This window comes from Sinohyriopsis cumingii, chromosome 18 (assembly GCF_028554795.1).
Source record: "Sinohyriopsis cumingii isolate HCF-2022 chromosome 18, ASM2855479v2, whole genome shotgun sequence".
NCBI classification, from domain to species: Eukaryota; Metazoa; Mollusca; class Bivalvia; order Unionida; family Unionidae; genus Sinohyriopsis; species Sinohyriopsis cumingii.
The window spans coordinates 24,479,987-24,493,945 of NC_142978.1; the positions used below are offsets into that span (position 1 = coordinate 24,479,987).

At 35.8% G+C, this 13,959-nt stretch overlaps 1 protein-coding gene across 6 annotated transcripts in view; it reads left to right on the plus strand.

Moving 5' to 3' along the window:
* LOC149776237 (zinc finger protein zfp-1-like) overlaps positions 1–13,959 on the plus strand; it is an 88,958-nt gene that overhangs the window by 37,472 nt on the left and 37,527 nt on the right. For 5 of the 6 annotated variants that reach the window (XM_089942640.1, XM_089942638.1, XM_089942639.1 and 2 more), the window contains exons 9-11: positions 4,325–4,398; positions 11,703–11,789; positions 12,895–12,942. In XM_089942640.1, the coding sequence (XP_089798766.1) occupies positions 4,325–4,398; positions 11,703–11,789; positions 12,895–12,942 (209 nt within the window). The remainder of the gene's footprint in view (positions 1–4,324; positions 4,399–11,702; positions 11,790–12,894; positions 12,943–13,959) is intronic. The other variant, XM_089942637.1, reaches the window with a different exon arrangement.

Genomic DNA, 13,959 nt, shown 5'->3' on the forward strand with positions numbered 1-13,959 from the left:
CTTACTGGGCGCTGTTCACCATGAATAGATTCAGCTGAATCAATGAAGCCTTAATCACTGTATAGTCACAAGAATACATCTTTAAGAACCAAGCTTATTTTCTGAAAAAGAAGAAATGTTTTCTGGCTTTATACATTAATTCATTATTTTGTTTCATGATGTATCATTGTTATCCTAACAGAAAAACCTTAGTCACCAAAAATATATCCCCTAAATGTGCCTCAGATGAGAACATCAAAATAATATATTTTAATTCAAACATGAACAACCAAAGAAAAAATGTATTTGATTTAAGTCATGGAATACTCCACATTTTCAGTGGTCCTATTTGAAGCAGTGATAATAACTGTGATTGGTCCTATTTGAAGCAGCAGTAATGATTGTGATTGGTCCTATTTGAAGCACTGGTAATGACTGTGATTGGTCCTATTTCAAGCAGTGGTAATTACTGTGATCATATCTGAAGCAGTGGTAATGACTGTAATTGGTCATATTTGAAGCAGTGGTAATGACTGATTGGTCCTAATTCAAACAGTGGTAATGACTGATTGGTCCTAATTGAAGCAGCAGTAATGACTGATTGGTCCTTTTTGAAGCAGTATTAATGACTGTGATTGGTCCTAATTGATGCAGTGGTAATGAACATAATTGCAAGCTTATCCATTATATAATTATCATCTGCCATATACGACTTGCATGTAACCAAAAGAGATGGAATTTTGAGATTACTAATGACCTTAATTGTTTTATTCCGAAAGGAAAATATTAAAATACTTGTGGAAATTGTCAGACACATTTAAATTTGTCTGTGCTGTTAAGCAATATATAAGATCAGAGGTGTCAGATATGGTTAATTGTGCATATTTGGATGCAATTTTTTTAATTTGGTATGCAGAAAATCACATGCATGTTCATTATATGCCTGTTATAGCTGGGCGGCAAATTCAGAGACTTGCCAGTTCTGCTTCAATCACCTGCTGAGTGGGAAGATATGTTGATCAATTGATCATTTTAGCTGTGTTATATTTACAATGACAGAATTCAGTGGCTGAAAAAAAAACCAACAGATGAGCCTGTTATCATTATAAGAGTACATCAAAAGAAAATGATGGAATAGCTTAGCAGCATGTTCAAAGACTTCAGCAGCAGCTGAATGGGAAAATGTGCTGATATTTACAGTGACTGAATTCAGAGGCAGAAAGACCCAGAGATGTACAATATTTACCCTAAATGTTGGGACACTATTTGGATACCATGCATTAATTTTTAATGTAATTTTTTGTGAACTGTATGTTCTTGGACACAGTTTTTTCGAGACATACATTGTATGAAAAATTATGATTAGAGGGAACACATCTCCTGAAGTGGAAACTGCAAGGACTAAGATAAGATTTTTTAAAAACTTGCACCAGTTGTGCTAATTCTCACACTTTCAACCCCCATCTTATTGACAGTCCATCCACGAATGAGATTAAAATACACTGGAATTTCACCCATGTTTATGATCATATTGTTGGCGAAATCACCTCTTCTGGCCTTCAAAAATTCATCAAATGGTTTTATTTTCTCCAAATCTTCTGGGCAACAGCTGTGTCTCAGTGTTCATGCATGAAGCACTGCATTGTGTCACTGTAAAAATTGTTCCATTGTTTCAATTTGTTTTCAAATTTCCTGTGAATACTGGTGAAAAGGAACCGAAGTTAGCTTACATATCTTGGCTGACTTTGTATATTGAAAAAAAATAAAAAAATATCGGCACACTTAAAAGAATCTTAGTCGGCATCATCATGGCAGCTTGGTTTGTAATAAAATAATGTTTGTATTGATATCCTTTTTTTTTTTTTAAATCAGCTTAAAAGTATACAAAGTTGGCTTCCAAGGTCAGCTTGCTGTGTAATAAAAATTACCTTCATCTTTGATGTCCTTTTGGTAAGTTCAAACAATGAGTTTACTGCTCGCTGCTAGTTGTGTTTATTTACCACCTTAGCCTTTCATCTGTAGTTATAATTAATACAAACGGACAGTGATGTCTTTGGGTAAATAGTATACACAGCAGCAGCTTTAATAATACTTTTTGTAATCCATGCTAGGAAAAAGAGTGTCACTTGTACTCAAGTGAATGTATTTTCAAAAAATGATTTTTATTTGCGAGGTGCTGTCATATAGTTGACCTGGATATAATTTAGTCTTGGTTATTTTGCACCTAACACTGTGCCATGCCTTCACGCAATGGGTTGATTATCTCCCTCTCGTTTGTGACTTTGTTGGATCTGACTTCAGTTGGATAACATTCATACCAAACATGATTTATTTCTCAATGTTCATGTCAGTGAACAATGTGTTGTGTCTTATTGGCCATAAGTGATACATGCTACAGTATGGATTCCTACGCTACATATATGGAGTTCATGGATATATTTTCTTTAATGCTCATGATAAAAAAAGGAATAAATGATAACAATACAATGTTAGTTTCTTTCATATTTTTTTTCTTAAGTCTTGGGACATATCAGTGAGGTGGAAACAAAACTTTCACCATAAGTTCTGGGACAGAAATTTTTATTTTATTTTATCGTGTCCCAATATATATGGTAAATATAGTACATGTGGTCATTATAAGAGTACATGTGAACAACTTTAGATTTCATCATTATGTTAATTTTGATCATGCATGACACCTCTATATCAAGATACTTTGAGACTTGGACTTGGTCAAAATGCTGTATGCAAATTTGGATAAGTATTTTGGGGTTAAATGGCAAAATGACAAAGATTGTAATGATATTCAGAAGAGTGCTAAAGTTGCTTGAACTGATATTTTGGATGGTATAGTAGTCAAGTGTAAGAAGGTTCTTAGTGTTTGGAATAAGACTTTTCCTTGGATTGACAAAATCCAGTCTCACTTATATGGCTAACAAGAGCTATATGTCACTGGTGAAAAGGACGTGGAAAATTAAACTCGTTGGCAACCACTGGTTCTTCTGATCTGCAATGTTCCACATTTCTGTTAGGGGAGTGAAGCTTTTGTTGATGGGTCTCCTATATTTACCAAAATAGGAATACTGGACTCCTAGTTTTAATATCCTAGTGAGACCTCTGAAGATGCAGCCACACTTATTCATAGATGTATGTAATATTGATTAACAAGTGAAATTAACCTGACATATTCTTAGTTGTCTGTACTATAAAGGAACATGTAAAAATAACCAGACATATTAATAGTTGTCTTTACTATAGAGTAACATGTGAAAATAGATCTATTAATACTTGTCATTACTATAGATCAACATGGGAAAATAGCTTGATAGTTGTCCTTACTATAGAGAAACATATGAAAATAGCCAGAGATATTTATAGTTGTATGTAGAATAACATACAAAAATAGGCATTCACAGTTGTTTTTAGGGTAACTTGTGAAAATAACCAGACATATTTATAGTTGAATGTAGAGTAACATGAAAATAGGCAGACATATTCAGTTTGTCTGTACTATAGAGCAACCTGTGAAAATAGCCAGACGTATTCACAGTTGTCTGTACTATAGAGCAACATGTGAAAATAGCCAGACCTATTTAGTTTTCTGTACAATAGAACGACATGCAAAAATAGCCAGACATATTCACAGTTGTCTGTACTATAGAGCAGATGCAAAAATAGCCAGACATATTCAGTTGTCTATACTATAGAGCATTGTGAAAATAGCCAGACATATTCACAGTTGTCTGTAGTATAGAGCAACATACAAAAATAGCCACACATATTCATCTGTCTGTACTATAGAGCAACATTCAAAAATAGCCAGACATATTTACAGTTGTCTGTACTGTAGAGCAACCTGTGAAAAGAGCCAGACATATTCACAGTTGTCTGTACTATAGAGCAACCTGTGAAAAGAGCCAGACATATTCACAGTTGTATGTACGATAGAGCAACCTGTGAAAATAGCCAGACATATTCATAGTTTTTATGTACTACCTATATACACTTATGACTATTTTTAATCATCAAGTATTAACACAAAGTTTGAACAATGAAGACTGCAGTGGTTAACACATTTTTGGAATTTTCAGTCACACAAGTAAGAATCACTCTTTATTCCAGTTTAATTCATTTAGGATGAATCTCAGCAACACCTTTTCAATATAAAGAAAAGGTGGAAACAAGGGAGTCTTCTGTTGTGGTATCTTTTTTCTTCAGAAGCATATGTACCATTTTAATAAGCAACACACTTAATGTAATTGTTTGCAAAATCATGAAAGATTATGTACATGAAAATAAATTAATTCACATTGTTAGATGTTAATGTGTTTTTCTTTTATTACAGACATCATAATTACAGTGTTTTTGGAGGAGAGCCGTACTTTCAGAGCCCAATCTCTATATCCTCTCTCAACCAAGGTAAGATAAAAAAATATACAAGTATTTAAGTTGTTTTTAGTCTGAGAAATCCTGTAAGAAGATGCTAACTCAGTAAGTTACTAAAAAACAACTTGCAACCAAACTTAAATTCAATAACTTTTGAGATGGCCTTTTGTTATGAAACAAGACTTCCCATATTTTCCTTGTTAGATGTTGCAGATATATTTGTAATATGGCAGCATTCTTTTATTGCTTTCAATAAAATGTTAAATGTGAAGAGTTAGCTTACATAATATTGTGGCAGTTTGGAGTTACTGCTGTCTGACTTTTTTGTGAGTAATATCTTTATAGAAGTGAAGATACAGCTAGATATTAATCCTAAAATGCTTACTTTGGGTAAAATTAAATGCCTTCAGTTGCTGCGGGATCAAAACATACAAATCTGTTAAATTGGGGAGTTGGCGATCAGAGGCGGGATGAAACCAGCCCATAAAATATTCAGAAATATTTCCATTTTAATGTTGGTTGTGGGAATAATAACTTTCAGTATGTGCATTTTATGCCTAAATTATTATCCAGATCAAAAGATCCACCAGACAAAATAACAATGCTAAACTATGAGGATTATTTTATTTCCCTGTTTTTTGTTTTTTATCGATTACTGATTTCGATAGAGTTGGTAGTTGCTACTAACCAGAGATTCTATGTTTTATATAAAATTTCAAATTAGGAGACATGAGATCCTGACACTGAACAAACCTGAGTCCACAGACACCTATGAGGAAAAAATCTATATAATATGACAAGAAACACACATTGAACATGGAAATATTTGTATTCGCTGGATGATGCACTTGGTTTTCATTTCATCTCTTGTGAACAAGTGAGGTCCAACTGCAAACTGCATAGACCCAGATTTTCCATCATAAAATGTGCTAGCAGATCTGGGTCTATACAGTTTGTTAAGAGTAATCAGTAGTGCTGGTGCATTATGCAGTGGTGGATCAGGGTCTGTGTTAGGAGTAATCAGTAGTGCTGGTGCATTATGCAGTGGTGGATCAGGGTCTGCGTTAGGAGTAATCAGTAGTGCTGGTGCATTATGCAGTGGTGGATCGGGGTCTATGTTGTTCACAGTTAAACCCAATCTATAAGCAAGTATGTACATTACTTTGTTAAGTTTTTGTAGGATATAATTTAATCAGTTCAACTGCATTTGTATTAATATACATTAAAAATGCATGACTGCAGTAATAAATTATTCTTCATTTAATTTGTTTCTCTATAGTTAGTTTACTTTATTGTCAAGATAAAAGACACGTCAGATTCTATTGGATTCTAAAGGTAATGATTGCTGCTATATGTTAGAATTGAATCTGATTTTTTTGTATTATTGAATATTGAGAAGGTTATATATAATGTATATCTCACTTGTATTTTTCAGTTGATATTTTGTGTAACAACACCAGTTTTGTTGTATTTTGTGTTCATGACTTTTGTTTTATTTTCTATACCAGTAGTGTGGTTTTTGCTCATGGGATTAGATGAATTAAACTATATGTGTGCATCATCTACATTTCTCCTGCAAATACGTTACATTAGGATAACTTTCTTTGCTACCTCTGATTCCAGCCTTCCAGGAGATATGAAAGAATAAACAACTCATAACCTAAAATAAAAAATGTCCTTGTGACTATACATTATATAGATGATGGGAAGCAAATCTTAGAGGTTATCTCCTCTTTCTATCTGCTATATAGCCGCCAGTATATCTGGTTTAAACCAGTTTTGAATTTTGTGCTAGAATATCCTCCAGACAAGCCACTTATGACGATGTAGTCCATCATTTAGTACATTGCCTCAGTCAGCATAAATTGCAGAAATCATTGAATGTCTCTCAGCAAAAATACACGACCCCAATAATGCAACTTCCATGATTCATTTCCTAGCTAGCTTCTCGTCTCATTGGTATAAGTCACACTATGATACATACTGTTTGTTAATGCCTAATGTTTACAAAATCGTTTTCAATTTTGGCATAAAAACACTGCTCTATTATAAAGTCGATCAGAAGTCTTCAGTGCCACCATCAAGCTAGTGAAAAACATTATATTAACTTCCTCACTACTTGATTAAAATGCTTGGCAATTTTTTGCCTCACTGAGAAGGCTGGAAGCAGTTATGTCTTATATTTGTGAGCTGTAACACCAAGGTAGTGAATCTCAACACACCATGGCTAACTCCCTGATGACCTCCTGCAACATGGGTTAGAATAGATGCACTCTTCCTTTCTGATGTCCCACCATGTAGCAGCCTTGTTTTGCTCTCCCCTTCTTTTCAGGGGTCAAACTGAGGAGATCAGAAAGCAGGTGATGACCTCCTGCAACATGGGTTAGAATAGATGCTCTCTTCCTTTCTGATGTCCCACCATGTAGCAGCCTTGCAGACTCTTCTGTTTTGCTCTCCCCTTCTTTTCAGGGGACAAATTGAGGAGATCAGAAAGCAGGTGACACAAGAGTTACCACTACGTGTGTCAGTGCAAGCCCCTTATCAGGACAACCTACCACATGATCATTCCATAGAAAGGACAGTCAAAACAGCAGGGATACAGTAGTGGCAGTTCTCAAAGATGACACAATAGCCCAGTGAATTATAGGAGGCTATACACCCATACCTCTCAGGCAGGAGAAGAGATTGAACACATTTCTTCTCCTCCAAGCCTTACAACACCCATCGGTGACTAACATTTTCCCCTGCCTGCTGGCAACCCACCCATGGGTGCCAGACTCCTTCATTTTTATCAGGCTTGAATCAATCTCTTTCCACAAAATGATCGAGTAATCCAAGTCATGTTGTTGGTCCTAAGCATATTGTTTATCAGGCCTTCTCCACTTTTGATGACCTCCTTCATAATGGAAACCCAAACAATCCCATGAAGGCAGACATACTACAGACAGAGATAAAGGTTTTACTCATAAAATAGGCAGTGGAAGTTGTACTAATGCCGTACACTCAATGCTTCTACTGCAGTCTGTTTCTGATGATGAAATCCAATGGCAATTGAGACCTATGATGGAGCTCACCAGACTTGGCCCATTCATGTTGGCCTTGAAATCAAGTTGGAGACAGCAAAGTCTATCCATCTTTAAGTTCACTATAATGATTACCAGATCAGCCTAGACCTATTAAATGCATATGTTCACATTTCAATCCATATGACATCATATCAGTTCCATGTCTTCCTTTCAGCCTCAACTTAAGCCATTGGGTCTTCACAGAAGCATTAGACTAAAATCTGAAGGTTCAGTACAGCCTCCTCCACAATGACAGTGGTGTACCTGGATGACATTTTTCAGAAATATTGGGTTAGTTTGATTTTTATCCAAGGTATGAACTACCTTACGCTCATGTGCAATCTAGGGTGGATAATAAACATGGAGAAGTTGGATATTATTTTTTCTCCACATTTTATCCATCTCGGTTATGGAATTCCTTACACACCACAATCATGTGTGTCTCCCTCCCAAACACATCGAAAACATCATTCATGTGTAGAAGAGGATTTCAAACAGAATGTTTATCTTGGCTAGGAAGTTTCTTCAGCTCCTCTGGCTGTTCATTGCAGCAGCAGATTTGTTGTACCTTAGCACAGCTGCCAACCCTCACGAATTTGGTGTGAATTTCACGACTTTTTCAGAGATTCATGGATTCATGCCACAAGCCAAAAATTCACAAATTCTCCAATCCTCAATTATTTTAAATCTTTAATAAAATAACAGATTTCCCGTTAAGCGCTAGTCGTGATATTCGCAGTTGCCGATATTCGCAGTCCGGTACTGGTGGTTGCGATATTTGTAGATCTACAGCCGATTAGTACAGTTGACCCGGTAGCAAGCATTTTAGCCTATTTTAATCTGTTTGTACAAGAGTAGTTTTACAAATGCTTTTGAGAGAAACTGGGGCCTAACCGGAATTTTGCTCTGCGCATATATCACCTACACTGATTTGAGTTACTGTTCAGCATCGCATATATGATCTTGAAAATGTCTTCACCACCAATGAAAAAGAAATGTATTACTCAGAACGTGAAGTTTAATTTGGAATATATCAAAAATTGGCCGTTCATTCTGCCATTAAACATTGATATTCATCATGCTTTTTGCACTCAGAGATGATGTGAGGAAGCACGTCAGTTGCAAAAAACACACAGACGTTGGGAAATTAAGAATTCGCAGATTTCAGCTCTGGAATATTTTAAGCCATCGGCAAAAGACCTGCAGGCTACCAACGCTGAAGCATTGTTTGTGAGTTTTCTTGTCGAACACAATCTATCTTTATGAGCTGGAGACCATGCTGAACATTTATTCTGACAAATGTTCCCGGACTAAAAAATCGCTTCCAAATTTTCCTGTGGAAGAACCAAATGTGCTGCAGCTCCCGTGCATTCCTCACAGCAACAGTGACAGCGAAAAAGTATTTTCTCTAGTGAGGAAAAATAAGACATACTTTAGGGCCTACTTAGCTGCAGAAAATTTGTCAGCAATTTTAGTCACCAAGATCAACCAATAGGCAAGATGTGTTTAGAAAACAAATTTATGATCAAGCAGTTGAGGAAGTTCAAGTCTGCCATAGTATCATATCTTGATAAATAAATATTTCTACATATATGTAGTGTTTTAGTTTTATATTGCGAACTTGATATAGTGTAGTATTGATGGTCAGAGTGGATGGAGTTATTGTCATGGTATTTTTCACTGATTCATGTCCAAATTCGTGACTTCTTATCCCTATTTTCACTTACTGTGAGCCTGGAAGTATGGCAGCTATGCCTTAGCCACCTTTGCATGTGCCCATTACAAATGGCCCTTCTATGCCAAAGGTGACCTTTCACAGACCATCTAGATCAAAATATTATGATAGCAACACACATCAAAAACTTCCTTCTTAAGTGGCAAGACAGGAAGTGGCTTGCAGCAGGAATACCCATTGAAAGCCCAAAACCAGAAATCAAGATTTGTATAGATGACAGTCTGTCAGGTTGGGGAGCACACTTGCTATTGGACTTTACAATGGTTAGTGGAAAGTGGATGTCTTGAGACATTGGCTTTTCAAATCAACCTCATGGTAATAAAAGCCATCTTTGCTGCATCCAACAATTGGGTGGGATCTTTGAGCAGATGTCACCCTACTCTGTCTGTGCCTCCATTCCTCAGTTGTCCAACTTCTTTATCTTTCTCATTCAAGCCAAGAATTTAGCCCACGTCAGTATATTGGTCCTTGATCTAGGACAAGTTATGACATCATATACAAGACATATTGGACACAACAAGAACTTTCCAGCTTTATATCCAATTTTGATCTATCTAGACCATGCTGAGTCATGTTGTTCCCAAAATGGAATCTTTCCTGAGTGTTGACATTTCTTAACTCATCCAAGTTTGACATATTGTCATCCACATCCTTCAATCACTTTTCATATGCCTTGTTTTCTGATAGCGCTTGCCACAGCATGCAGAGTCAGTGAGCTACAGGCCATCTCCATGGACCCGAACTACATGCAGCTCAGTCCCAGTGGATGAGTTGTTCCAATATTAACAACCTGGCTTTATTGCCAAAAACAGGCTGCCATCACTAGATAACCAACAAAGTACTATTCACTCCCCTCTCCTTGATCGCTACATCAAGAGAGGTGAAGCTCCAAGATCCTATACGCGCTCTCAAATATTATCTGAAGCGTACAGAGAATATCTGCAATGGCTGGAGCAGGCTTTTTCTGCCTTTCATGTATGGAAAGCAAGACATAACACCACAAGCACTAGCCACTTGGTTATCGGGAGTTATAAATTCAGCATACACAGACCTCTCTTAGGAACGTGTATGCCTCATGAAATTCTTTACTCATGAAATATGAGCAGTTTCCACAGACCTGACATTCAGATAATATCTCCATTTAAGACATAGTGGAGTCTGTTGGATGACATGCCCAGATCACTTTCACCAGCTTTTATCTGCTGGAAATGGTAGAAGAAGACTGAACCTCATCGAGCCATTGGTAGCTGCACATAATGCAACCACCCCCCACTTGTGATAGCACAAACTTGTAACTGGTGGTATTGGGGACTTTTGCTGAATTTACCTGGGTAATACTTTAAATGTGATACCTATTAAGTGCAGAATCACATAGGGATCTCCTCACATGTCTAGAACTGAGGTCACTAGTTGTGCTAAGCTAATATTAGGAGAATTTCTTCCATTAGTAGAGTATACATGCTTTTCCTGGGTGACACAGGTAGAGGTATTATGCTCAGTATTTACTACTCTTACCCATTCTCCTAGGGTAATGTGATCAGGTAATGTATTTGCAGGAGAAAGCAATTCTTTTAGTCAATTATAATTCTTCTCTAATACTTACCTGATCACATTCCAAATAATCTCTCCCACCTTCTCTGCAATGTGAGAATCCTTTAAGGTCTTGCTTCATTACAAAACTGGTTTAAACTGGGTAGATTCTTAGTGTATATAAAGGGGAGATAACCAATAATAGTTGTTTTCCATTGTCTATATAATATATAGACAGAAAAGCCTTTTTTGGTCTTTGCAGGAGAGCTGGATTTGGAGGTAGCAAAGAAAGTTACCCTAATGTAATGTGATCAGGTAAGTGTTAAAGGAGAAACATAATTTACTAAAAAATGTGCTTTCCTCATGACCCCTGATCACAGCTACTTATTGTAAAGAGAGAATCTATTTTTTATTTATATTTTATGGAGAACATTGTGCAGCTACATTCTGATACCCTAATTGTTGCAATAGGGTTGTGTTAATGATCAGCGGTATGTACAACAATGGATGACAACATGTATTATGTACACTAAGTGATGTGATGTGCATGGAATGCATCTAATGCTTAAGTTGACCAAGTAAAACATTTATAAATATGCAGTAGAATGGACACAAAGGAGTCACCAAAGTGTTGTCAGCCACATTATGTTCCACAAAATTCTAATGATCTCCAGATCAAACACTACACATTTAGAGACCAAGTGAACAATGTTAATTACTGACCAAAACGTACTTTGGTATCACTAACATTGATATCCATGAAAATATATGTTTAATGTATATAAGGAATAAATGTTTACTGTATTTAGTTGTTAGTAAGTTGGGTCCAGCTGCAGACTGCACAAACACGGGTCTTCTTTCGCATTATGTGTCCATGCACTTTGTTAGGAGTAATTAAAAGAACAAACAGTATATGCCATGATCTGATGTAGTTTGAAGTTGATCATGACTTATTAGCAAGAATATAAGGTAGTAATATATTAAGTAAAAAGGAACTAAATTTTCAGCAGATAGCAGCAATTCACTCAACACTCTGTCTGCCCTGGCCAGTCTGAGAGAAGGTGCCGGTCAGTCTAGTCCTAAACCCTCACAAGGTGAGTCTGATGAATTGTCACGTTGGTCATGGATTACTGAGTTATTTAATCTGAATTTTGTCACCTTTAAAATGAATAATACAAGCATAAGACTCTGTTGGAAAGTTGAAGGATGACATACCGTTAAATAAAAGCTATCATCCAAACTCCACATAATTTGTGTTAATAATCAGTCGTACTGGATGATGTCACAAGTTGTATATAACAAAACAGCAAATTTTAAAATGATTGGGGAAAACAAAAACTATAATTTTGGTTCATAGATAAGCATTTGTCGGCTCTTGCTAATTCAACAATTGTCACTATGACTATAAAGCTTATATGAGGCCTGGATGGAAACAGTTTTATAAATAAATAGTTTTTTCAAAAACGCCATACACCTTGTATCATACAATCCAGTTATTTCAAAATCATTTATTTTGTTACAGAAATTGGTTTGTTATTCATAAATAGATACTTAACTAGCACTATTTCAGGCAGTGATTAGTTCCTTTAGAGGTTACTTTATATATCTGTATTTAAGTCAAGTCCAGCTGCAAACAACATAAACCCTGATCTGCCATCTCATCATGGTCTATGTTTGTTCAACTGATTACTGCAAATAGACTGCACTGACCCAAATCAGCCAGCACATTTTGCATTGTGCAGTTGGACTTGACTTATAAGTGATTGCATATGGTACTTTCCATGATTTTACTTGTACTAGCAGTGGAAGTTATTGAAACAGTGCATGTAATAATCTTTGATATGAAACAATTTATTCAGAGTTGCCGTCTTTTTCTATAATGACAGATGTACTTCACTTGCCTATTGAGCAAAATATTTCATAATCTATTAGGAAACCTTTACTAGTAATACAATTTGGGATGTTAATAATGTTAAAAGCATTCCGTTGGAAAGAGAAAAACAATGTATTCATTAATAATGAGGGAAATTGGTTTGTTGTCATTTTGAAAAATTAAGCTCTAGTCCCTTAAGTATAAAATAAAACTTTTGTGTATCATTAGTAATTAATATGTAATAAAACTGCATATATCATTGTGCTATATCTTAATGTTTGTGATCGGTTTTACATTTTCCATTAATCATGTTGCACTTTGAACAGATCACCAGTGCAGAGCAGAACATCATCCAGAATATTGTAACCCCCAAGGTAACATGTTTTTTTAAAATTAAGTTGTAAAACAAAAGGAAATTAATTCCATCATTTGTGGGCAAATACCTTAAACAAATGTTATAAATGAGATTGGTGGGAGGTGTGGTGGAATCAAAACTATAATAATTTGGATATTTGCTTTAGCTTTCTTGTCTAGTTTACAATTTACCCAAATCAGTATCTTCTGATATTAACAGAACATGTGTTGTTTATAGCTAATTGATGAGGGACATTTATCTCTCATCTATTTCTCTTGCTCTCCCACTCTCTCTCTGTGAGATACATATATAGACAAGTGACACATCAGCCTTTTAGTAAGGAAGTTGCCTTCAAAATTGATCAGAGAATACAGAACTGAGACAATTGATGGGCTTATTAATTATGAATATTTTTCAGGAAGGTTTTGAAAACTATTTCAGGCTATTTTCTTTCAGATTTCATGAATAAATGATGCTCATTCCTCATCATACTTATGTGGTTTACATGAAAGACTAGCACAGCATTTCCCAAGAACGAACAGTTTCTCTCTTAGTATGTCTTTGAACTGGAGATGTGACTATATATTAATACAGGGTATCACTACAAGCAGACCAAAAGACCTGCATGCTAAATTTACGCTTCACAGCGTTGCAGTAAATCTTCATGCTTTGACTCCAAGGTCAGAAGTGGGAGTTAATGTGTGCCAAAATGAATGTTTGGTTGTGCGTAATGAGACAGACCTTGTGTGAACATAACCTATAAATAGGCTTAGGAAACATAAGCAAATGTAGAAGTGAATCTTTGAAGAAGTCTTTTTGGACTGTGACCTTAATCCCAAGGTCAAAGTGGTGAGTGAATATGCCCAGTATAAATTGTTTTGCTTCAATAGACATTTATACCAAGTATGTATAGATACCGTTAGATGTTTAGGAAATAGAAGCAAATGGAAACCATCAACTTTAACCATGTCCAATATATAGATGTGACTTGTGCCCCCAAGTTAGAAATGGCAAGTGAGAAAGCCACAGTAAGAAA